Source organism: Corvus brachyrhynchos, unplaced genomic scaffold (assembly GCF_000691975.1).
Source record: "Corvus brachyrhynchos isolate BGI_N302 unplaced genomic scaffold, ASM69197v1 scaffold467, whole genome shotgun sequence".
Classification (NCBI taxonomy): domain Eukaryota; kingdom Metazoa; phylum Chordata; class Aves; order Passeriformes; family Corvidae; genus Corvus; species Corvus brachyrhynchos.
Genome location: NW_008239309.1, coordinates 335,035 through 361,026, shown reverse-complemented (window position 1 = coordinate 361,026; position 25,992 = coordinate 335,035). Strand labels below are relative to the sequence as shown.

The 25,992-nt window shown below is 37.5% G+C and overlaps 2 protein-coding genes across 17 annotated transcripts in view; both read left to right on the top strand.

Annotated features, from left to right (window-relative positions):
* POLK (DNA polymerase kappa) overlaps nucleotides 1-14,121 on the top strand; it is a 35,761-nt gene extending 21,640 nt beyond the window's left edge. For 5 of the 7 annotated variants that reach the window (XM_017740692.1, XM_008638608.2, XM_017740693.1 and 2 more), the window contains 9 exons: nucleotides 1,256-1,471; nucleotides 3,158-3,282; nucleotides 3,466-3,632; nucleotides 5,692-5,724; nucleotides 7,406-7,502; nucleotides 8,723-8,894; nucleotides 10,436-11,398; nucleotides 12,474-12,525; nucleotides 12,673-14,121. In XM_017740692.1, coding sequence (XP_017596181.1) covers nucleotides 1,256-1,471; nucleotides 3,158-3,282; nucleotides 3,466-3,632; nucleotides 5,692-5,724; nucleotides 7,406-7,502; nucleotides 8,723-8,894; nucleotides 10,436-11,398; nucleotides 12,474-12,525; nucleotides 12,673-12,757 — 1,910 coding nt within the window. In that variant the 3' untranslated portion in view covers nucleotides 12,758-14,121. The remainder of the gene's footprint in view (nucleotides 1-1,255; nucleotides 1,472-3,157; nucleotides 3,283-3,465; nucleotides 3,633-5,691; nucleotides 5,725-7,405; nucleotides 7,503-8,722; nucleotides 8,895-10,435; nucleotides 11,399-12,473; nucleotides 12,526-12,672) is intronic. The other 2 variants (XM_017740698.1, XM_017740696.1) reach the window with 2 other exon arrangements.
* Nucleotides 14,122-15,055: 934 nt separating this feature from the next.
* ANKDD1B (ankyrin repeat and death domain containing 1B) overlaps nucleotides 15,056-25,992 on the top strand; it is a 30,555-nt gene continuing 19,618 nt past the window's right edge. For 2 of the 10 annotated variants that reach the window (XM_017740710.1, XM_017740711.1), the window contains exons 1-4: nucleotides 17,823-18,185; nucleotides 21,862-21,965; nucleotides 24,030-24,128; nucleotides 25,828-25,926. In XM_017740710.1, coding sequence (XP_017596199.1) covers nucleotides 18,110-18,185; nucleotides 21,862-21,965; nucleotides 24,030-24,128; nucleotides 25,828-25,926 — 378 coding nt within the window. In that variant the 5' untranslated portion in view covers nucleotides 17,823-18,109. Of the gene's footprint in view, nucleotides 15,133-16,710; nucleotides 16,860-17,822; nucleotides 18,186-21,861; nucleotides 21,966-23,979; nucleotides 24,129-25,827; nucleotides 25,927-25,992 lie in introns of those variants that run through there. The other 8 variants (XM_017740709.1, XM_017740706.1, XM_017740708.1 and 5 more) reach the window with 7 other exon arrangements.

Genomic DNA, 25,992 nt, shown 5'->3' with positions numbered 1-25,992 from the left:
CTTTCCTTGTGAAATGGCGTTGGGCATTCTGCCCACATTACATGGGGTTGGGAGCAGAAGTTGCCAGTTACATGCTTATAAGCTTCAGATAAGCTGCACCCACTGAAAGTGTAGATACCTAAGTCCTTCCATAGTTTGTCCTCCCGTATATTCTCTACCTCCAATTTAGTTAGTTTACAGCTTAACTTTCTCTACTGGTTACCTGTAAATAAAAGATACACTGCTAATGATTTGGATTTGGAAGATTTCTTTAATGTGAATAAAATGTTTGAAAAGTGGTACTAAGTTCTGTAAACCAAATGGTGTCATTTAGGTCTGAATTACAATTCAAAATGGTAATTTTGAAAATAAGTAGCAGGAACACTGCAGGATTTATCGTAATGTTCAAGATATTACTGGATTTCACTGGCTCTGGAAGATAGAGTTGGAACTACATCCACAACTGTATATCCACTCGGGAATAATAGAAAAGAAGGAGTCATACGGATGGCTGAATGATGCACAGACTGGAATATTTATACTATCTGTATTCAAAAATTTCTAAGATCTAAATTCTATTTAGATCTAAAATATCTAAAATTCAAAAATTGAGGATAATCAAGCATACACAACTACAGAAAAGTGTTAATAAAATAGAAAGCAATAAACTGGCATAGTCTTTACAAAATCAGTATCACTGATGCATAGTCATGTGCTTCTTCACACTTGCCTGATACCTTTGTTCCTCTGAAACACAAACAAGTGCTCAGAATGTGAAACTGTAACAGTAATGTTTGTAGAGTCAGACAAAGGGCTGCTGACATTACTTGTTCTACTATGACTGCAGTTCAAAGTGAGAAGCTCACCAGGCTGATCATTCTAGAATCAGATATTCTAGAACCCTAATTTTATTTGGAGAATATTGAAAAAAAATCTGTGGAAGAGGGCATGTGGCCTTCAATATGGTATGAAACAAAAATAATGCTAAAATCTTGATGGTTTTGCTACAGCAACAAGCCATTAAACCTTTTGCTTTTCTGAAAGTTATGTCCAGTGTACTAGCCAATTCCTCCAATCTCAGCCTAGCTGAAGTTGTGCTCAAAATGAAACCATTACATCTCTCTGGTCTTTAAACAAAAAACCAATGCAATTGCTTTCTCTAAATAAAACCAGAAAGAAATAAAACTGCTAGTGAACCCTGAAGGCACTGAAGAAGGAAATCAGTATGTATGTATCCTACGGATGTATTAAGTGTTTGTGCTTCTGTCTTACTTAGATAAAGATGGTATGAATATGTCTGCCAAATTTAATGAAGGTGAAGTCTCTTCTTCACCAGTACTGTTCGAAGACAACACATCTCTGATGGATGATGGCTTTGAACAAAGAGGTCTATCAGTGGAAAACTCAGTTGTCTTTGGAACTTCTGCAGAGGAAGTTGTGAAGGAAATACGCTTTAGGATTGAGCAGAAAACTCAGCTGACTGCTAGTGCAGGTATTCAGGCACATATGAATAATAATTAATCTTTGTATTTCCATAATGTCTTCTACTTTAATCTCAGAGGGTATTAATTAAGAATTTATCCTTGCCACAGAATTCTTCTGCTGCAAAAAAATATGCTGTCTTTGAAGGTCTGCAAAGAATTTCAGTTATTTCAAGAGATGTCATGGCTGTCAAAGCCACTACTGTTTGTTTTCTTTTTTTCTCTTTTTTAAATAATTGAAACAGTTACATCATCTTTTTGCTTCTTTCTACTTGAAATAAGAGTAAGCAGTGAGGAGGAATGACCAGTGCACTTGAGCTGATCTTAGCACAGGTGGTTGTTGTTCTAGTGCATCATGTAAATTGTTTTTGTCAGCCAGTGGGTCATAGTGAAATCTGTCACTGATTTCTAAACGGCTTTTAGTTTGAATAGCAGGTCTGTGCTGTTATGTATTTCTAACTTCTCCACGCTATTCCTTGCTTAAAACAATATCAAAATTCTTTAAAATGTTAGTCCTCAGAGAAGTAAATATGTGCTGAAGCTAATGAACTCTTCAGTAGCTTTTTAATAATTACCCATCAGGTTTTATGTCTTGACTTCAGGCAAACCACCTTTAAATCTCAGCTATTTTGATTGACTAAAACCAGTGTATGTCCCTAGCCCCACTTAGTTTGGATGCCATCCAAACTGCTTTATGAACCAGGTCAGTGAGGCATCAGGCAATGGTGAGCTTTATGAAGCAGCTGCAGAAGGTCAGGAAAGTGCGGAATGTAAGCAGAGGTGAAGAAACAGCTAGTAAGAAGCAGGATGAAACTCCCTCCCATGTATGTTATCTCATGACTGATGGCAAAATAACAGTTTTGTTTACTGAAGTTTTGTAAGGATAGGTTAGTGTGTAGAAAACAGGCATAGCTTTTATAAGTGGAAACAGGAGTATTAAGCCCAAAACCTAAAAACAATTAGAAGGGTAACTGAAAAAGTACTGATAATCAATAATAAATAGAGTTATTTCTACCATCTCGAATAATCTGTTATATCAGTGAGCAAATGAAAATTTAGACCACTAAGGCTGTAGGACAAAGTTCTTCTTTGTTTTGCTAAACAAATTCCAGAGTTCATTTGTAAAAACTTTACTTTGATAGAAAAGAGCCATCCCTCCTCATTCCTCTGATGTCTGTGAAATATATATAAATTTCTAAATGACTGCATTCCAGTGGTAGCCCACAAAATAATAAAATGTGTTAAATTTCATCCAAAAAAGTGTTTTTGCTGAAATACAAAGAAGAAAGGTCTCCTCCTTACTGTGAGTTCATCCTACCAACCATTGTAAGCATTTCCTTTCTTACCATGATCACCATCATAGAAGTGTTGAATCATGTAATTGATGTTATTTTTAAGGACTTGGTATTTAACCCTTCTTGACTTACTGGGGCATTTTGTTATCCTGACTATATTAAAATAGGAAGTACACTTTATTTAAGTTATATTTAATCTATTACATATATTTATGTTCTTTCATGATGCTCACAAAATTTCTCTGCAGAATTGTATCAAATCTAGTTATCAATTATCATAATTCTTTTCCTTATTTTAGTCTTTGCCATGTGCGTAGGCTACTCTTTTGCTTTTAAATATTGGATAGTTGAAATTAAACTTTGTCTTATGTTTTTTTAATTACCATGTTTGTTTTTTTAAAGGAATAGCACCAAATACAATGTTAGCAAAAATGTGCAGTGATCGTAATAAACCTAATGGGCAATACAGAATTTCTCCTGAGAGACAAGCAGTGCTAGACTTTCTAAAAGATTTGCCCATTAGAAAGGTAAGAGACACAATGACATTTACTGTTCTGTCATGTAATATTTCTATGTTCTAGAAGCAAGATTTCTACTGAAAAGATAGAATTTTCCAGGTAATCTTCCATGTTGTGTTTGATTCAAATTGTTCTCGGTAATGGATCTACAAGTGGAAAGTTTCCAATTTCATGTTACATACTCTCTTTTAGGTGCCAGGTATTGGAAAAGTCACAGAGAAGATGCTGAAAGCCCTTGGAATTGTGACTTGCTCAGAACTTTACCAGCAGAGGGCGCTGCTTTCTCTTCTTTTTTCGGAAGTATCTTGGCGTAATTTCTTGGATATTTCCCTTGGTTTGGGTTCAACGCATTTGGAAAAGTATGCCATGGGGTTGTTTTCCTCCTGTGTTAACATTTTTCTTAATGTTTTCTTGTGGATGTTACATACTGAACCTATTATTTAATGGACAAATATTATGGAAATACACTTGTTTAATATATTTTTTTTAAATCTCTGATGCCTGTTATTGTTATATTTATGTCTAAGATGCAGTAGCCAAACATGAAAAACAAAGGTTTTACAGCCATGTCAAAATAAGAAATCCAAAGTCTTGTCAGGAAAGTTGTACATATGTGTATGGCAAGAAATCAAGGTAGGATAACCTTATAATTATCAAAATAGCTGAACATAACTGAGCTGTCCTAAGCAGAGTTGTACACTTCTTTTTCTTCAAAAACAATACACATACACTGGTGTTTATGATTATTGGATTGTAATGAAAATCACAAAGGTATTTGATCTTCTCTGGTGGTAAATTGTCAGTGAAGTTCCTGTGTCTCCTATCAGGATTATATATTTGTAATATCAACATGTGAATTTGGTGGAAGAGAACTAATTATATTATTATATCCTTCTTAGTATATGTTCTTTTAAGGTTCACAGTACTTTAATGGTTTTTAGCCTCCTTTTTAGGATGGGAGAAGTCAGTCTTAGTAGTGCATATATCTTTTCAACAGTATTTGTCATTTCTAAGCCTGTCCTGGAGACAAACATGTTCTTTAAAAAGATCCAAAAGAGAGCATTTTACTATTTGTGTAACTAAGATCAATTAAAAAGATTAATCAATACTTAATTAAGTATTGATTCCCTTTTAAAAAATATTCCTTCCCAAAGTACAGAAATTCTATTTTAAAATAGCTTGACAATTATTTCATTTCATTAGAAGTTCCAAAATGTCTTATGTACTTCTGAAAGACCTATTCTATATTATATCTGTAACTTCTCTGACAATAATCTGCCCTTTTTTCCATTTGACTACAAAAAAATATATGTAGTTAGCAGTTTGAAGCCCAGTAATGTGCTAGCACAAATTTTTGTGTTGTTTTTTTTTTCTATTCAGAGTTTATTGACTTGTAAAAAATATGCAGTAAGACTGACTTCGTGAAGGTGACTTGATAAAAGATAAAACACAGTTTTCAAAATATTTGTTTCTGTTAATATATAAACAGACCGTGGATAGTCTTTAAATAACTGGTGCGCTCTTTCTTCGTATTCACCCTAGTTAGGTGTTGTACAGCCTGGGATATCTCCCAGTACATTTTTTAAAAAAGGAGCATTTCAAAGGTCAGAGTTTTTAGTGGTTTTAATGTCTAAGAGATGTTTTTTTTTAAATTTTTTTTTGTCATCACCAACTTCATTTTAGTGTAGAGAAAGCAAGTACTTAATATATTAACACCTGCGTCTTCAATAAATAGTTAAATAGTTCATCTTACAGTTATTGTGTCTGACTACCTTCTTTTAAGAAAATCTGACAATACCAAATTTGTTATTTCCAATACTTACAAACTGAAGAATGCCCTAAAAAGCAATTGCTCTGAGGGATCTCCTTATATGCCAAAGAGTTGTTAAAGGATGCTCAATTAACACTGAAAAGAAAGAAAGCAACAAACAATTGTTAGTTCACATTTAACCTGAACAATCATCTAGACTGAAAGCAAACTATTTCCTCAGATCCTCAGATAAAGGAAATATTCAAATATATATGTATGTATGGGATTCTAATAGCTGTGCTTCACAGTTATAGCTGAGACAGTATAGGATTTGTAGTTTGTTTTGTTTTTAAATGAGACTCACTCTGATATAAGAGCTGAATTTTGAGAGAGTTTTTTATTTGGTTGGTTTTTTAAACTTTTTTTTTTTTTTAAAGACGTCTATGACTGATCTATGTCTTTACTTAATCTACAGTAGTCTGAGTTTTTTTTAATTCTTCTTTTTTCACTTGCATAAACTTAATGTACAAGATTTGTAGAAAAAGTTAACATCCAGACTTTATAGAAGAGACTGCTGTTAGTTATTTAAGCATGATTGGTTGACTCTGAGATTATTGGAAAGATAACATTTCTGCATCAAGTATAATAAATTGTTTTTCTCTTTAAAGGGATGGAGAAAGAAAAAGTATGAGCACTGAAAGGTATGCTTATTTTATATTGAAAAAATTACATTAATCATTAGAACCACTAAATACCCAGTAATGTATACTTTTATTAGTCATATAATTTCATTGTGTATTTATTTTAAAACCCACATGTATAACAAGCTCGCTAAATCAAATTCAAGCTTGCATTGCTTTTTGTCCTTGGCTCCAGAATTCCCATGGAGGTATTTTTGTCAGTTTGTGTGTTCTCTTATCAACGAATTCTGCTAGTGCCTTTAATGCATCAAAGTGATCTTTAAGCCATAAGATAAGGTGGAAATATATAAGGGCTTGAATTTATTTTATCAGTTTAAGTTTAATGTCAATATCAGTGTAGTAGCCTGCAGTCACATGTATTTCCTAACTGAGGTTTTTACTGGTGTAAAGTTCCTTAAGAAAGTAGTTCATTTTTAAAAAATAAGTTCTGCCAGAAGAATCTGTAAAGCACTGTAATAGTTATCCCTGTTGTCAGGTGTTTTCTTAGAAAAGGTGGTAAGAAAAGCTGGAAAATTTATGGCTTTAGTCTTGTGCTAGTCAAACAGATATTTTGGGCATCTTTATAGTACCTTTCTGCATTGCTTTTCTTCTTTCTTTTTTTCCTCAAAGAGAACAGTTTTAGACCAGAGATGTCTACAGGCTTCTGAGATCATGCAACTAGTTTATATGGGGGAAGAGACAGCCCTGAAATAGCATTCTGTCTATGCTGTCCCTTCCAAGCCTTGGACTTTTACAGCTTCTCAGTCACTGAAGTATTGTCTGAATAGCATGAGTTACTCCTTGGATAGTGCTATGGGACCCACAGTGAAATATTCATCCCATTAGTTTGGCAGCATGCAAACATTCGTAGGGGAATATGAATCGTAATAGAGGATGACTTTTCAGTACAATCAGGTAAACCTGACTATAACTTAGAGATGTAAAACCCAGTGTAATTTTATCAGCCTTACACTAGTAAATACAAAGCTTGACATGAAACAATATACCTGTGAGACCTTTCCGAAGCATGTGCTGTCTGTAAGTTCTGCTTTCCATTTCTCTTAAAACCTCAACTAACTGAAGGTTGCTTTTTCTGTCGTGTTATTACTAAAAAGCAAATGTACAACAAAAAGATAACACTGTAACTTCCCTACTAAGAAGCTCTAGCAAAGGCAGTTGGCAACATTTTTGGCAGAAAGATAGCTTTTTCTCCTCTGAGGCTAGATGTAATTATACTAGTAATTGTACTAGTTGGCATCTTTTTCTTAGCATCTGCATTATTTATTTCTGATAGTTGGCTCTGATGTTGACTTCCAACTCCTGGCTTTCTTCTGATGTTACACAGTACACAGTGTGTACAAAGGAGATTGAATACAAATAACTGGGCCGGCTCTATGAATTCACTTACTGTTAGTATTCTGTCTTGCAAATACTTAAGCATCAATGACATCAAATGTGAATCATTTTCAAATAGTGCATGAAAAATTGAAAGCCAAATTATTTCATTATTTGAAAGGCCTTTCAAACATTTTCCAAACAAAATATTCCTATTAATAATCATTGTTCCTTGAAGTAAGAACTTGAACTTATACAACATTCTTCTGATTGTAGTATTGTTTAACTGTATAAAAAGTACTTTTAGACTATAGGTACTGAACATATTATAGGATTCATACTGAAAAAGGTCATATTTTTGTCTTAGAACATTCAGTGAAATAAACACAGCAGAAGACCAGTACAATTTGTGTCGAGAGCTCTGCAGAGACCTTGCTCAAGATCTACAGAAAGAGGGACTTAAGGTATTTATATTATTCAGGTTACTTGCAAGAAGGTGCTTTGCACTCCAACAGTTCAATGCAGTTTTAGTATAAATGCTTTCAGCAGCATCATACCATGCAATCTATCTTCAGAAGTCTCCCTTCTTTAATTTGCAGATGTTTAGAATGACTTAGGCTGCATTTTGTTGTTGGACAGGTGGCTATCTAGCAATATGTGTGGGATAAAAATTAAATTGATTAATCAAGTTATTTGGCATGTGAACATTTTATGCTAAAAGTGATGTTTATAAGGGAATAATAGAGCTGATTGTCTGTAAGCCATACTTTGGTCCATTATGTAATACTACTGTATTTAAAACACTGTTTCTCTCCTGTATACATACAGGATCCAGTCAATAGCCTGTTCTGTAGTTTAAGAACTTGACATGTGCCAAACTTGCTGACAAGTTATTCACACCATTCAGTGGTATGAATAGTAGAAACACTCACTTTATTCCTTCTCCCCAGATACCTGTTTATTACTTTGAAAGAACAGTTCATATTTTCTTTGAGAGTCTTATAGTAAAGCAAGGAATAACATTTAAGACCTAAAAGAATTGTCATTAATCTTCTTCAGCCATAAAAGATTGTTTCAAAAGATGACAAGTTGATAGGGAAATGATCAGCCAAGAAGGACAAGGGGATAAGCTTACAAAAGCACCAGAACAAAGAGAATGCTGTTTATTTACATTTGGATGGACATGATAAATCACACAAATGGTTTGGGAGGTGTTGCCAGGGAAATATCTGTGCCAAACATAAATACTGTGTATGACTATGATAGCACTATGCAGGAGGAAGTAACTTTTCAGTGAATCTGGAATGGGTTATCACTTTTGCATTCTTAATAGTTAGGATATCTAGCATTGAAAATTTCCAGATGCAGAAATAATTTTTTTAGATGGGATGGAAGTTGTGCCTGTAGCCAAAACATGAACTCTGTTGAACATGCACTGGTGGCAGATGGTCTGCAGAGAACCACAGTCAAATGACCAGTTCAGAGAACTTGACTTCGGCAGAAATTTAGGGGCAAATACAGAATCTTGCAGACAAATTCTTGGGAGTGCCCCTCGCTGTGCACAGATAAGCACACAGTCTTAACTGTGGCTTACGGGCCCTTACATAGATCCTACATAATAATTGTTTTTATGCCATATATGACATACATGGTGAACATTTTTTTATTGTATTTTTTTTTGTAGGGTAAAACTGTTACATTGAAGCTTAAGAATGTGAACTTTGAAGTTAAAACAAGAGCTTCAACTGTGCTGTCTTCTGTTTCTACCGAGGAGGAAATATTTGCTGTTGCTAAAGATTTGTTAGGAACAGAAATTGATAGTGTTGCTCCTCACCCTCTGCGGATAAGACTCATGGGTAAGATATTTCAAATTCATTCTTCCTTTTCAGAGTTAGGATATCTTATAGTGTTTTGAAATAACACACCATACTTTAAAGTAAAACTGGTGTAAATGTATTCATCTTTTTCTATTACCCTGGTAGTTTTTGCAAAGTGAAACAGATCTGGAGTGCTGAATGGTGACTTAGGAAGTTTTACTAATTGAGGTTTGTCTCGGTTTTGAAAGACAGGTGTCTGCTAAGGAAGGCAGAGGCCCCCCTTGAAGTGGCAGATATAACCCCTTTTCCCTCCAAGTTATTATATTTTGAAATCAAGGGCCTTTAGGCAAAGATGTGGGAAATAGGAATAACAGTTCTTTACTCTATATATATATATGTATATAACCAGTCAAACAAAACAACAACAACTATGGCAGTAACAGCAATCACAACCCCAGCCCCAGCCTTCTCGGCTGTCAGGCCCTTTCCCCTCGGGTGCAGTTCCGCTCGCAGCCGGCAGGGGCGCTGGCGGCTCCCGGTGATTGGGACGAACGCAAATCCCGGGTGGCAGACGAGATGTATCCAGATGGGAAAAACCCACGGAGGCCCAGGCAGGCAGGGCGAGCAGGGCTACAGCGTAGCGAAAGCTCGAAGCAGCAGCGGAGCAGGGCAGCCACAGCTCGGTCTCCAGCAGGGCAGGGAAAGCGGCTTTTGGGGTCCCGGCGTTGCTTCCAGCAGGAAGAAAGAACGGCCAAAAAGAAAGAAGCAGCAGCTCCTTTCTCTGCAGCTTCTCTCTCCGGACGCTCAGAGCGAACTGACCCCACACACCAGGTGTAAAGGAGTAGCCAGGCCCGCCCCACTCCCCTTTTTGTCTTTCTTAAGTACAGCTATTTGTCCCCTAGCAACATGCATATGGGAGAAAATTCCTTTAACAGGAAAAAAAAACTAAGACTAAACTAAAACCCCAACAAGGTTGTACTTTTTTTATGCAACAACATACGCATCAGCACGACAGTAGAACCTTGACTCATAGCAGTGTTTAATTCTGCTGCTTTAAAAGAGCTTTTAAATCTGCTTTGCACCACGGCAACAGAAGTGCTTATAGATCTGAAAGTGCAGAGTTCCGCAGGAGATGCGAACATTTCTGACAGCAGTAAACTCTGTATTTTGACCCTAAGGTGTGTGTTTCAGGTGCTTATACAGTCTGCTTGAAACATTCAGTGATATATAAAACTTACTTGCCTAAGATACTAGAATGTGCTGAAGAAAAACATATTCTGATGGGTAGAGTTCATGCAAAACTTTCAGACTGAATTCTATGTAACTATATTAAGTTTATAGCTTCATGTTATAATGCAATCAGTTAAAACTTCATGGTACTAAAATTAGTAATATGGTTGGGTTAGTGCTTGGGTCTGATAAAATTGTATTGATGTTGTGATGCATTTGGAGGTAGCCTAGCATCTTTTTAGAGATAAATTGTGCCTTTATTGAGTGAATGTATACCTCAAAAGGTGTTAATTAGGAGTTAGTATCAAGCTTTCATAAAATTTTTATTATATATTGATTTTCATCATTAGGTGTACGAGTATCAGGATTTCTAACTGAAGAAGAAAAGAAATACCAACAAAGAAGCATTACAAGTTTCTTAAAATCAGGAAAAGAAATTGGTTTCCTTAGGCTTCAGCCAGAGAAGTCCAACCAAGAGTATTTCACAAAAAATTCGGAAGCATCTCATAGAGGGAGTTTTTTTGACCAAAAGCGAGCAGCAAGACAACTAAACAGTGAGAATATTTCTCCAAATGAAAGCAGAGGTAAGCAGCTCTTTCATGATGATAAATCATCAGCAAATTTTGTGGAAGAAAGAAAGAAAGTCACAGATTTACAGAATTCTAATGCTCGTGAGATCTTCACCTGTCCTGTTTGCTTTGAGGAGCAAAGCAGCAATAATTTGGAAGAACTTAATAGACACATTGATGAGTGCCTCAGTGGGATGCATGTTAAAGATACTGTGGAAATATCCAAGAATGACAGTTCAAGAGAAAATACACCTAACTTTCTTCCACAATTTAAAAATGAACATGTTGATGAACGTGAAAAAAATAACACAGATCAATTAGCAGGAACAGACCAGTCTGCAAATGTATCTGACAGCTCTACTAACAATAGCACAGAAAAATTTGGTCAGATAATACCTGATAAATCTCCCAGAGAACGACAGCCTAGCAATCTCAGTGACATTGTTAGAAACATGTGTATGAAACAGTGTCTCTTCCCCAAAAGAATATCACAAGACAATGAAGACCATTTTGACAAGACTGAACAAATAGAAGGAACTAGTTCATCCCATTTCTTTGACACCAAAGAAGACACTGCTCTTGTTTGTCCAGTTTGTAATTCAGAACAGAAAACCACCAATCTTGTGTCATTTAACAGACATGTGGATGTCTGCTTAAATAAAGGCCTTATCCAGGAGCTGACAGAAAAAGAGGATTTTCCTACTAAGACTTATAATATGGAAAACTCAAACAGAGTTTTCTCTGGTAAGTATATGCATTAGGATATATTTGATTATTCAAATTGTCTGCTTGTGCAATTAAGATACTTTGGCAATGGTGTACTTTGAACTTTCTGGGACTTCAAAATTTTTTCTCAAGAAGCTCATTTGAGTAAGGCCTATACAGGAGTGAACATTTTTATTTAAAAAATATCAAATTGGTTTTAATGACAAACTAGATTTTTGAACGTGATACTAGTTTGACAGAGTTCTCCCATTTGCCCCAAAGGTGACATAGGAATTGCTGCTCATTTCTGGAAATTACATGGTTGTTACATGCAACCATATTCAGAAAGGTGTTTGTAAGGCCACTGAGATTAAAGTGAAGATCAATGAAAACATCTTCAGAGATTCAATTAACAGAAAGGCTCTATTATGTCATGTGCTAGCAAAAACAGGGAGATAGTGAACTAGAGCTTAGAGGAAGAAACCTCCAAGTATGTTGTAGAGCTAATAAAATATATCACATAACTGCACCTGTAACATGCCAAAGCAGTAGTGTGTTTTCTGAAGTAGTTTCTCTTTTTGATGAAGATTTTTATCTTCAGCCAGATTAGAGGGCATGTGCAGGTAGTAAAGTTATCTGCCTAAAGTAGTCCCCAATCTATTTTGGGAACCTTATAAAAAGAAATTAAAATGCTAGTGTGTTAGAATTTTCAGAATACAATTAGGATTTAGAATAAGAATCTTTTACACAGAAAATTTTCAAAGTGCTATTGCTGTTGCAAACAGGCTTTAATTTAAATGGAAGACTTATTTTATGTGAAGTTTCTTTCTTTCCCCCTGCAGAATAAAAAAATTAAAAATGAATTTTCAACTATTTCTGAAAACTGTTACAAGGTTCAAAGTAATCCCTTATAATTCAATACTCTCAAGGCTTTTTGTTTTTCTCTTTTAAAAATGGTGGTATAAACTACAGTATTCAAGGTGCAGATAATAAAATGTTATCTGCTTCTTGAGACAGATTAAATTTAAAAAAAAGTTCTTCCATGTATATAATTTCTGAAGCATTCTTTCTTTACTGAAGTAATTAATTTTGGTTGTCTTCAATTACTTTTAAGGATGTTTAAGCAAAGGACAGCAGTGCGCAAATCCATCACAAGGAACAAAAAGGTAAGGGTTTTCTGGAAGCTTGAGTACACAACTTGTTTTAAAATAATAACGTTTAGAAAAATATTCAGTGTTGTAAAACTTGAGTTGGTATGCATTGTGTATTTTAACCTCTCACTGTTTTGGTTTTTTCCCTTTCTTTAACCTTAGGTCTGGACTAACAGCTTCGCAGTCAGTATCAAAAAAGGCCAAGTCAAGCAATTCCAAACATACAATTGAAATGTTTTTTAAATGACTGTGTAGCAACATGTTCTGTATGAAGCATTTCATAGAGTTTTATGACTGCAAGTTAATTTATCATTGGCAGTAGACTGGATTCAGGTGCCTGTCCTTTTGGAACCATTACATGTCTGTATAGCAGGAACATGATGTCTGAGATAGAAGAAAAGGTACAAATGAAGGGGGTTTTTTCCTTTGCTTTTCTTTGGAGAATAATACTTCCCCCCCCCACTGGTTTCCAAGAATCAGAATTTGCTAGCACTTTGATGTAGCTCCCTAGAACAGAAATCATGAGCGAGGGTGGAAGCTATCTAGCTTTCATTGTTGTTACTGAAAATTACTTCAGTAAGAGTTGATGGACCAGATCCAAAGGACTCATTGTGGTGCACAATGACTTCACTTACTTAAAAAAAAGTTAATAAAACTGTTGTTTGAGAGAAGGATTCCTTTAGGATACTCAGACAAATGCTGTTTGATCTTTGGCCTTTCCAAAGAGAATGAAAACTTCTTTAAAATTTGAAATTGTTACCAGTCACTAGCACTAAATTTACTCTAAATAAAAGCTTTCATGGTGCAATAATAATCAATTATGTGCAAATATAAGATAATGAAGCTTATTGTTTAGCTATCTTTCTCTTTAAAATTATTTTGTGTTTCTGAATAAAGTATATTCTATGAGTGGATATGTGGAAAGAGGAAGTTAAATGCAAATATTTTAAATACTCTGTTTAGATTTTTTTCTGTTTGCACCAAATTGTTTAAAGACACTTTATTATAATTAAATATTTATCAGACATATAATTTATTATGACAGCATATTTCTTAGATGTTATACAAACAGTGCCAAATCTTGTATGAAATATAAATTGCTTTTTAACTGCTAAGTCTTTTAAAGAAGTGGCTACTGTAGAAGCGTCTATTTTGTTGTTTAACTGTATTGGGATTTGCTTGGTTTTTAGACAAACAAGTCTATACGTGATATGTCTTAGATGCCCAAGCTCAGTTCAGAACGTTCTTTCTTGTTTCCAGAACTGCTGGAATAATTACACCATCTCTACCTGCTCATCTGTTTGTTTGTCAGATGCCACTGTACCCACAGCTCAGTCATTTGAATTCATGTCAGTGCTCCCTTATCTGCTTTGAACCAAATCAGCTGGACTAGTTCAGATTGTAAATTGATTCAGTTGACTTTTTCTAAACCGGGTCAGTGAGCACTCAGCATGAGCTGTTCTGTTGACAGAGATGAGAGTTGGTAACTTTCGGTAGGAAAGACATAAAAGCAACTGAGAGAATATAAGGCCGCCAATGCTGTTTAGAAAGTGAACACCTATCCCTTTATTATTTTGTACTTTTGATTCAATAAAGTGTAGAATCTAAGTATTGCCTTGTCATTGTGTGTATATATCTTTAAAATGTCTATTTTTACATAAGCATTACATAGCAAAAAGTAAGCTACTCGTAAGTGCTTGAAAAAATTAAGTTGGTTGGCTTAGCTTCAAAAGTCGCCTTGCCATCTGTTTCACCTAGTGTCATGAAAAGGTTGTGGATGTGTCAGTGTTAATGTGAAAATAAAACTCATAGTGTGGTTGTAAATTATTTATTGCAATTCCATAGTGGGTTGATGCTGGCTGGATGCCAGGCACCCACCAAAGCCGCTCTCTCACTCATCTCTGCAGCTGGACAGGGCAGACAAAATATAATGAAGGGTTCATGGGTTGAGATAAGGACCAGAAAAGATCACTCATCAAATACCGTCATGGGCAAAACAGGCTCTGGTTAGAGATATTGATTGAATTTATCACTAACAAAATCAGAGCAGGATGAGAGGTAAAACAAGACCTCAAAAACATCTTTCTCCCATCCCTCTCTCCTTCCCACCTCTACCGCCTCCCCCTGTGGCTCAGGGAGACAGGGAATGAGGGTTATATTGTTTCTCCCACTGCTCAGGGAGAGTCTTTCCCCTGCTCCAACATGTGGAGTCCCTCCCATGGGAGACAGTTCTCCATGCACTTCTCCAATGTGAGTCCATCCCATGGGCAACAGCTCTCTGTGAACTGCTGCAGTGTGGGTCACTCTTCCATGGGGTGCAGTCCTTCAAGGACAGGCTGCTCCAGTGTGGGTCTCCCATGGTGTCTCAAGTCCTACCAGGAAACCTGCTCCAGCATGGGCTTCTCTCTCCATGGGTCTGCAGGTCCCTGCAAGGACCCTGCTCCAGCGTGGGCTTGCCAAGGGGTCACAGCCTCCTCTGAAACATCCCCCTGCTCCAGCGTGGGTCTCCTCCATGGGCTGCGGGGGCACAGCTGTGTCACCATGGTCTGCACCACAGGCTGCAGGGGAATCCCAGCTCCAGCACCCGAAGCACCTGCTGCCCCTGCTTCTCCACTGAACTTGGTGTGTATAGAGCTGTTCCTCTCACATATTCTCACTCCACTTTTCTCTGGCTGCAATTACATCTGTATAACCTTTATTTTCTTGTTAAATCTGTTATCAGAGAGACCTTACCACCATTTCTGATTGTCTCTGTCTTGGCCAGCAGTGGGTCCATCTAGAGCTGGCTAGAATTGGCTTTGGTGGACATGGAAGAACCTTCTGGCAGCTTCTCACAGAAGTCACCCCTGTAGCTTCCCTGCTACCAAAGTTTGGCCATGCAAACCCAATACAAAATTGTGTATGTTCACTGGTTTGCAAGGCTTTTCTTTTCCACTAGTCCTTATAGTTTCTTATACCATATTTATTACTGTTTTTATCTGAAAAAGTCCTTCAGTTCATGATTAAGCATTGTTTTATCACAATTTGTTTATCACAATTTCTGTGATACAATTTTTCTTGTATCACAATTAATAAATTGTGTACAATTTATCTTGTTTCTTGTGGAAAAGACTATAAGCAGTGTTTTTGTTCTTCATTCTTCTCAGTGACTCTCTGTGTGTTGAATTGATCTTAAATTAAGATCTGTTTTTATTGGTATCTGAAAGTTTCTTTGTAGCTGACTTTAGCTACAATTAAGTCTTTAACTTAATTGTAAATTATTTCCCGTGTGTGAGCCATTCCACACTTACTATATCCATAGTTCTGAAGCATGTGAATGATCTAGGCTGGCAGCAGATGCGACTTCTTGTGTAGCATGTATCTCCTTATTTAAGATATACATATAAGTACTTTATCTTGAATTCCTCTTTTAGTTATGAGTAACAGAGGAAAAGGATAAGAATTCTATGATGTTTATGTTCTTCCCTCTGCCAGTTCTGAAGAAAGGAATTTAGACTCTACACACATTCAACATGCTTGCATCTTACCTTACATTTTATTTTTATATTTGCCCTACTCATTTCTATATGTATTACTACTCTTAAGTATTAAAGAAAGTGCTCAGATTTCCTGTCAGAGCAAGAGCTCTGTGAAGGCAAGTAAGGAATATGTTACAGTACTTCCTTGCTCTGCCCTTTGTTTTGGGTTCTTCACCTCGATAAATTTCTGCATCAGTCTTTCTGCAGTCTATGGGGGCTGTTTGAAAGGGTCAAGATTGTAGGAAGTGGTTAGAATATGTGCTAAACTTACTACATATAAGGTTTGACCACAGGATACACTGTGAAATAGTATTGTGTGTTAGTAATTAGAACTGGAAATTAGCAGTTGGTGTTTCATGACTCTGTATGTAAAATTACGATTTTACTGTAACTCACGCTCTGTATGAGGCTGCAAATCTATCCCTCCTTTGGTGCCAGCTTTGTAGGCAAACCTAATCATTCCATAATTGTCTGTTGTCACGCATTTTGAAAAGAAGCATTAACATTGGAAACAGTCTGTATTACCGTACAGAAATACAGCAATACAGACCTTTCTTCCTTTTAAGAAATTGCTGGAATATTTGACTCACAGGAAGCAAATAAAAGTGAAACCTCCATGATTCAGTTATGGCTGAATCAGTTGCTTGTTCTTCTCCCTGGATTTACTTGTTTTTTCTTTCAGCTGAGTAATGTTCACCTACTGGAAGTACAGTCGATGAAATTGTCTTATCAGACTAAAGTGTATAAATTCTAAAGATTTTTATACATCATAGCCTGTCTATACCAAAAATGTTTAAAGGAGAAAAGAACTGTGAAATCTCTTCATCTATGGTAAGCAGAATCTGAGCAAATAATTTTTTATCTAAATTTGTTCAATTTACAAACTCTTGAGTCTTTCAGGTTAATTTAATTTTGGACAGGTATGGTGTTAGTCATCTTGGAAATTAAGATGGTTGTGTAATTTAATTTAAGAAAAAATTACAGTGAAGAAACTTAAATGTGTCCACAGTTGTGCAAAGCTGAATACTGGTAATTCTGCTTTCTTGGAACTACTTTTCCTATATTTATTTTGAAATAGCAATATCAAAGGCTGTTTTAAAAAATTTAAAATTTAGGGTAGCAACTTTAAAAAAAAGTATGCCCTGTTGTGGAAGAAATTGTTGTCTGTGTGAAAGGAAATGTCAATTCTGACCTAAGTAGATCAAAGTTATAGTGGACTTCAAGACAAATTGAGAAATAGGTAGGTTAGATGGATCTCGGTATGTCAGTTCACAAAACCTGAACCTTTGGGGATGTGTGCTTTGATTTTGATGGGACTTTGACAAAAGCAAATGAAAACATTTTCTACCTGAAATTAAAGGGTCTTGTGATTAGATCAATACTGCTACCACATGTGCATGGTTATGCACAAATTTATGGCACAAGGACCTCAATCTCTCACTTCCTAAGGCTGTGTGAGGCATGCAGGTGTGCAGGGATGGTCACCCTCTCCTGTCCAGTGAACACTGGTTGACAATGATGAGAATAACTCCCCAAAATGGTCTTCAACCTGCAGAAAGAGCTCCATGACTACCCAGTAATTAATAATACATCCACCTGGCTCCAGGCATCCCAGTGATACCTCTGTGTGTACTTGCAGCGTGGCTTTTCAAAAGTGCCCCTTGTTTGTCTGGTGCAACGGGACTGCCTTTTGCCTCGTGTGTGCAGTTGAGGGTGCCAATTGTTTCTGGCACACAGAGCGCTATAGCCACTGGGGAAGACCTGGGGGAGATTGGATGGGGCAAGGATGATCCCGTTCAGTGCCTAGCCACTGTCAAGAAATGGAGTGCAGTTAGTGCTTGGTTGCTCTTAGAACAAACTCCTGAAGCTGCTTCACAACTCTGCCCCTTCGCACGGTGGTGTCCGGGCACCGGTAGGGTGGTGTGCAGGTGTGCCGCCTCCAGGGGTGTGTTAGGCCCGGCTGCGTATGCTGGAGTCCTGGGAACCGGTTTGTCGGGACCAGAGCAGGACACCTCCCTCGGCACAGCGGCCTGGGGCCCCTTCCCTTGGCTGAGGAGGAGGAGGAGCCCAGGGCAGCAGTAATGAAGGGTCTGAGCCGCCTGGTCCGCGCCGGGGAGGATGCCGCGCAGGGAGTCGTGGCAGCGAGCCACGAGGACCGTGAGTCCGCGGGGTTGGCGGCGAGGCCGCCCGGGGGGCAGCGCAGTCCCGGCTTCCCGGACTGCTGGAGGCAGCGTGCCAAGCCCCGTCAGGGCTGCTGGGACCCACCCAAACCTGCTTTCTGCCATGACCGGAGAACAAAATGAGCGCTGGGGGTCAACGTTAAACATGAGCTGTTGTACATGTAGTAAAAGACATCAGCAAACGTATGGATGTGGGATTGGGAGCTGGGTTTTGGGGTGTTGTGTTCCCAAGGGCAAGTCCCTCAAATTGCCCTCTACCCTGCTTTAGCTTCACTTCTGAACTGCTCTGAGAGGGTTCGCTGGTATTAGTCACGTCCCTGGAGCTGAGCATCTGCCACCAGTTTCACCGCCAATCTGGGCCCCCATTTTGGGAGGCACACAGAAATCAAAGGACCTTGCACTCAGAAACAAAACCCAGCGATGGGGTCTCCAGCCTTCAACCTGCAAACCAGTCTGTGAAAGAGCAGACTGCTCTGGCATGAGCTGCAGTTAGTGAAAACAGGTGATTTGTGGAAACTAAGCTGTAGTTGCCAAACCCTGCTTCGCCCCAGTCCTGTGATCACAGCATGACAACCAGGAGCCATTATATTGGGCTGTGGTTCTTGCTCCCAGGCTGGCAAAGAGGGCAGAAAAGAAAAATAACTAATGAAATATCACCATTATATTCAATACGTAGTTTTTCCCATGACTTCTTTGAAACAGAAAATTACTATTTTAGAAAAAATCCTAGTAACTTAGCAGGACACCTACATTGCTCTAGTAATTTTATTTCCCATAAGAAGAAAACCTAGAGAAAACACTGAAAATGTTGCCAGATCATTAAATATATTATTTCATTTTTAGAAACAACAGGGTAAAAATATTTTTATTGCTATTTGAATCCAAATATTGTTGATGTTTTGTATTTTACCTCCTTGGATGTCTTCAGCCAATTCAAATTCTGGGGTTTTTTCCCATGTACTTTTTAAGATAATTGTGGATTTTATCTTATGGACATGACAACAGGAATTTAAAAACAGAGCAGGGAGGTAGGGACACACACATGCAGGGATTTTCACTGTCCTATAAGTAATGAAACCTCAGCTGCATTTTTTTAGTTCATTGAAAATCATCCTTATTTGTGGTAGTCCTGAAAGACAGAATGAGCCTCTAAAGTAAGACATAAATAAGAGAAAAGGAAAAGATTGAAGGTACCTCACTTTTTGTTTTGAGGTCAACAAAACAATTTACTTTTCTGCACTTTTAATTACTTCCTTGCTCTTCCAAAAGATGAAAAATCTTGGGATGTCTGATATACTGCCAGCAGGGTTCTCTACAAAGGAAACCAACTGTATCAGGAAAGGAAACAAAGTACTAATTTCAGTTAGTTCGAAAGAAAAACTGGATATAACCATTTAATTGTTATAATAGCAACATGTAGTTATGATATAAGCCAGACATCTTGTATGGCACCAAAGAAAATACCCCCTAAAAATCCTGACAGTCACACATAGAAAGGTGATTGCTGCTGTTACTTGAAAATAGAGTAATTGCTAGTGATAGGAGGAGTGCCAAATTCTGGAGATCCCTGCTTGGTAGGCTTCCATAAATCTGTAGTCTGACTGCTCTGTACTCCTGTAATTTCATCCATGAAAAAAAAATTTTGCAGAGGCATCAAAAGTTTGGGCAACAAATCAGGGTCATGGTCTTTATTGTCATGGTCCTTAACTCCTGAATTACTAAGAAGTATGAAGAGAGAGAGATTATTAAGAAACATAATGCACAGAACAAAAGGTCTATTTAACAGCCCGTGGACAATTTATGGCTTCTGGACAGGAGAGAAAAGATCACTTATTAATTCTTTGTCAGAACTATGAAACTATCCTTGCTGATGTATATACAGTAAAGAAAAATCATTTTATCTTGTTTATTGAAGGCAGTATTGAGTAAAGTCTTGGGATTGTTCCTGATTGTCTTGAGATGCATTTATCTTTGCATTCTCATGTAAGATACAGCAGGCAGCAGGAACGAATGTGGTCTAGTTGTAATTAATTGCAGCTAATTAGTACTGTACGTTTTTTTCCATGTTTGCCATAAATTTGCCTTGAGGTATCCTTTGGCCACTGGTTTACCTGACTTTGAAATCAAGTTAGTAGAAAGCTCGGTTGGATACTTCCTTAGGGTAATGACTATGAAAACTAGAAGTGAGACACTTATTCTTCAAAGAACACTGTTCATCATGACGATTTTACTGTCAGCAATGCTCCTTGTCACAGATGCCAGAGATGCATTTTTATTTGCAAATGCTTTTTTTCATTTTTTAAAAAAATTTCCTTGTGCCCCCATGTTGTAATACAAACAACACATATTCTGTGTTTTCCAGAGAAGTTTGGAAGGATGCTTGTTTTGTTTGAGGCACTTTGATAATTTCATAGGAAAACTGGCAACACCTTTGCAAGTATCCGGTTTAATTTCTGATTCATTTTGTACAGTAAAGATGTGATTATTCTCCCTGAGATTATAGCCACAGGTAACATACAAAATGCAGGTAACATACAATTAAGCCACAGGTAACATACAATTAAGTGAATGCTATCCTGATCTTCCTTAGTATGCTCTGCAGTCATATGGCCTCAAGCTGTGTTCTTATTAGGTGTAATATGGTAGGATGAACTTTCCTGAGAGGGCTCTAAGGAATAGATAATTGCTGTAGTTCCTGGTCCAACAGAATACTGTCTCCCTGGTGATATCATTGGACAAGTGGCCTTCAGCCCAAAATGTTCTAGACAGAAGATATCTAACTAATTATATTTTAAGTGTGAGATGCAGTGGGATTAAAAGTGTCTACTAACATGTTTGCAACTGATTTAACTGCTCTGCTATTTTCTTCCAAGTGAATAATTACATGTTGTGGTAGAAACATGAAAAATATTCTGACCTCCAGCTAAACCACTTATCAGACTTTGGAATTTTACTTTTCAAAGTTACTGAATATGCTTTGCAGCTGCTTTAACTGACCAAACAGATGTTAATTTTTGGATTGAGACATTAAAGGAAGGTCTCAGTTTAAAAGCAAATGTCACATTGTGGCCAAATTTTGTGTTCAAGTAGACACTTCCTTCTTTCCTTCTTTCCTTCTTTCCTTCTTTCCTTCTTTCCTTCTTTCCTTCTTTCTTTCTTTCTGTCTGTCTTTCTGTCTTTCTGTCTTTCCTATGTAAAACTCCCTATTTGGTTGGGCTTTGTTGGTTTGATTTGTTTTTCCTGCTTTACATATTTTGTGTTTCAGTGGTGTGTTCTGTTTAAAACAGAGCAATTTCTCAAAGAATAGGAAATAAATGCTGCAGTTTGTACCATTCACTGCTATGCCTATGCAATAATTTGGGACTCAGATAGTAAGAGCTTCATAAACTGTTCCTGTGAGTGCGAACTCTGGTAATCCATGTTGTGAAAAGTCTCCCTTTAGTTGCACTTAAAAGCTGAAACTAGAAATATCAGCCAGATATCTCTCTAAAGGAGAAAAATGTAGTCATGAAACACTTTGATGATGAGAAACAAGTAATTATCATAACATTAAATCACTACAAATAACAGAAAGTAAAACCACTATCATTATCCTTTATGTTGGTTATGGCTATTTTTTTAATAATACATTTTTTTATCATGTTTTTCCACAGTGTTGCCAGATGAGAGAGAATTTCAGTATGCTGCTAAAATGAACAATCTGGATACCATGGAAAAGCTGTTTAAAAAGAATGTTAATATAAATGCTGTAGATACTGTGAGTATGAAATGCCTGACACATCACTGATATGAAGGGTGACTCCTTGGGGTTGTGTGGTGGAATGCCAGCATGCCAGCAGGCCCCCTCAGCTGCAAGGTGGCGATGCTGCAGAAGTGCCCTCTAGGACCTGACAAAGAATCATTTCATGCGGACATTATGGACATTAGGACTTGTGCAACATAACTCTCAGGTTTCTGCATTTAGCCAGTAGTCAGGGTATCACACTGGGAACTAAGGACTTCTCAATTGTGCCCCTGCTCTAGTATTTCCTCAGAACTCTTTGGTGACTAATTTCTCAAGTTCTCAATCTTTCTGAGTGGGATGACCTCACCCCACAGTCACTTCAAGAATGGATTAATGCTGCTAGCATTACAAATTTCTAGAGAGAAGTATTACTCTTTGGTTTGCATGGAACCATGGGAGCATTCTACAATGTCCTCTGGCTCCAGCCTGAGCTCAGAGTTCATATTACCCTGGATAAACGAAAATGTATTTCTTATGCTGACTTCAACACTATGCCTAAAATCTGAGGATGTATACTTCACAGTAGCTAAATACAGCACTGTGTTCCACATGAGAGGTAGTTCAACAGCAACGGAGCAGTCATGATATTAATCTGGGAGTTTTGCATAACAGTGTGTTCTCAGTGGCTACATATAAATCATCCACCCGTGAGTATCCAATGTTACTTAATTCTGGGTTCTGAAAAAATTTGCTTCCCATGCCCACATGCATTTTCATCCACTGGGGAATTTAGAAGATAGTATGATGCATTCCTTGATTTGTTTGTGAAACAGACAAGGAGACAAACATTTCTTCTGAGTACACTCCTCTTGAATACTGAGAGTATCAATTACATTATGCTCTGAAAAGTCACTTAAAAATAGTTCTTTCTTCCTTCTTGCTTTCCAGAATTCAGGAAGTTAAACTAAACACATTTTCAGTCCAGTAGTTTGAAACTTTACTCTGTCATCCTTAAACTAGACCTATAGTATGAAAGAGTTTCTAGCATAACTTCAGAGGTGTTGTGCTTTGATTGATTGTCCTAATAGGGATGTAGCTTATGCTGGCAAAGCCATTCTTTTTGCTAATGTTGATCATTCCTGCCCCTGTACTCTCAAGCCAAATAAGAAAGCTGTCAGAAGGTGAGCTTTTTGACAGTACTCTTTCTGTATAAGAGGCTTTTTTCTGACGTCAATACACATCATAAATCCCACCTTTTTATCCTTTTGATACCTATAGCTGTAAATTTAAATTTATACATTTAAAAGTCAGGTGATCTGCAGAGAAGCTAAGAAAACAGATCCAAACTGACTTTTAAAATTAGTTGGTTAAATCTCTTAGACATCTTTGTATGGAAACCGTCAGTGACTTATGTTAAACCTAGTTATGTCCACTTTAATTGAAAGCAAAACTCTCTCCAATACAGTTTGATTCAATTTAACAAATCCCTTTAAAATATATACCACTAATTACTTTATGGAATTCTTCCTGAGAAGCACTGAGCCCATTCGCCTCTGTAAAATTACTCACTGTTTGCAAGGTGGTAGCTTTCATTTACGTAGATGATGACTCAGTCTGGGAACGTGACTAACACTGAGTGAGGGAGAAATCTCGTCTTGCATTGCAGAGGTTTAATCAAAAGGAAGGAGGATACCAAAAGCCAATCTAATTATGTACATATAGCCCTCAGCTATTCAAATCATACCATGCAATAAAATAATAAACAAGGGTGCTCCTTTTAGTGCATGCATCTCCTCTATGCAGTGTTTTACTACTTAATTCCACTTTGACATTTTGATGAAGCAACAATACTATGTATACTAACAAAATCATCCTGTTTTTACAAGAATTCTCTAAGATCAATACCTAAATTCTATCCAAGGAAACAAAACAAAATATGTAGATAAAGACCAAGTGTGAGTGTTGAAGGAGAAATATGAAATAGTATGTATTAAAAGGTACATTTGGTAATAATCATAGAATTCCAAAATTCTGATCACCTGCACAGGGAAAAGAAGTGTATTACAGACCTGACAAACAAAGCTTTGCTTATTCCAGCTGAAGCGCACAGCATTCCATTTTGCTGTTGCGGGAGGCCATGTGTCCGTGGTGGATTTTCTTCTTCATCACAAAGCTAGACTTGACATGGCAGATCAGGTAAGCTGGCTTGTTGTGATTCACATGTATAGGAACACCTTTGGGGAACAGTAAATGTAGGTATTTTTCTTGTGCTCCCAATTGTTCGAAATCAAGAGCTTGCACTAAAAACCTCCTGTTTTTCTTAGAACTGGAAACATTTATATGAAAAAAGCATTTTTAGATGAAAAACACATTGCCCAAAGTTTTGTCTAACTTGAATACCTGAGTGAGCATAAAGCACCTCCGTTGGCCAGGTGGCAGTGCTTTGTCTAATACAGCCAAGGATATTATTTGCCATATCTGCTCCAGGAGCACACTGCTGACTCAGTTCAACCTAGTATGCACCAGGAGCCCCAGGTCTTCCTCTGTCAAACTGCTTTCTAGGCAGCTGGCCCCAGTTAGTACTGCTGCCTGGGTTTGCTCCTCCTCAGGTACAGGACTTTGCATTTCCCCCTGTTGAATTTTGTTATGTCCTTGCCAGGCCATTTCTCCAGCCTGTCAAGGTTTCCCTGGATGGTAGCACACCAATACAGTCTATCAGCTATTCCTCACAATTTCATATCATCTATAAATTAGCTGCAGGTACATTTTGCCCATAATTCAGGTCATTAATGGAGATGTTAAATATCATTCCCAGGATGGATGCCTAATGGGCATTGCTTGTGACTGGTGTCCAGCTGTTCATAGCTTGGAAGGTTTTACAGGTCAGACTTCTGGGCCACAGCCACAAATTTTGCCCAAGCCCAGATTTATCTTATTGCCTGCATACTGAGTACATGTTCCCTCCATTGTTTTCCACTGCAATTTCTGCAAAATCAGGAAAGACATCGATAAGCTGGAGTGGGTCCCATGCAGAGCCTCTAGAATGATTAGAAGTACAGCACATGGTATATGAGGAGGTATTCTAATATCCAACCTAAACCTCCCCTTACACAGGTCCATGCCATTCCCTCTGGTCCTGCCAGAGCAGTGGCTGCCCCTCCTCTTCCCCTCAAGAGGAAGTTGTAACTACAATGAGGTCTCCCCTCAGTCTCCTTTTCTCCAGGCTGAACAGACCAAGTGACCTCAGCTGCTCCTCATCCTTCCCCTCAAGGCCCTTCACCATCCTTGTGACTCTCCTTTGGGCACTCTCCAATAGCTTTATATCCTTTTATTGTGGCACTCAAAACTGCCCGCAGCACTCAAGGTGAGGCTGCACCAGCATAGAGTAGAGCTAGTCATATATTTTTTAAGATATTAAAAAAAGGGGTTTTTTTCTCCTATAAGAGAAAAAGGTTTTACAGAATTTGAGAGAAGAGAACCTTAAAAGGGGCCTAAATGGAAAGTTATGGTGACTCATGGAAATGTAGTCATTACATATTATCACCTGAAACGTCATCCGCCACACCCAAGACTATCTATCTTGATGGTTTCTGGAGAGAGAAAATAATTTCCTGGTAGGACTTAATCCCCCCATCTTAAAATGGGATCAGTCCTTCTCTAGGGATGCCAGACCTTCTGTCAAGAAGAGGTCAAACATTTAGCTAGGTCTTGCTCTATTCCATTTAGCTTAATTTAAGTGAGATTAATCCCACCCACATTGTCAAGTGTTAATACTGCTCTTCTAAAAGCCTCCACATTGGAACCTACTAATACACTGAATCAATCAAAAAGATTTAAAGAAATTTCACTTGAGGTATTTTGGTGGTAATTTCTGCCTTTGTCATTTTATTTGAAGCATGGCCTGACAGTGGTTCATCTCGCAGCTTGGACTGGAAATCTGGATATAATGCGAAAATTAGTTAAAGCAGGTGCTGATCAAAAAGCTAAGAATGAGGTTTGTTGATGACAAATTTTTACCAATCCTAAACATGTTTATGTTGGAAAAAAATCACTTACTGAC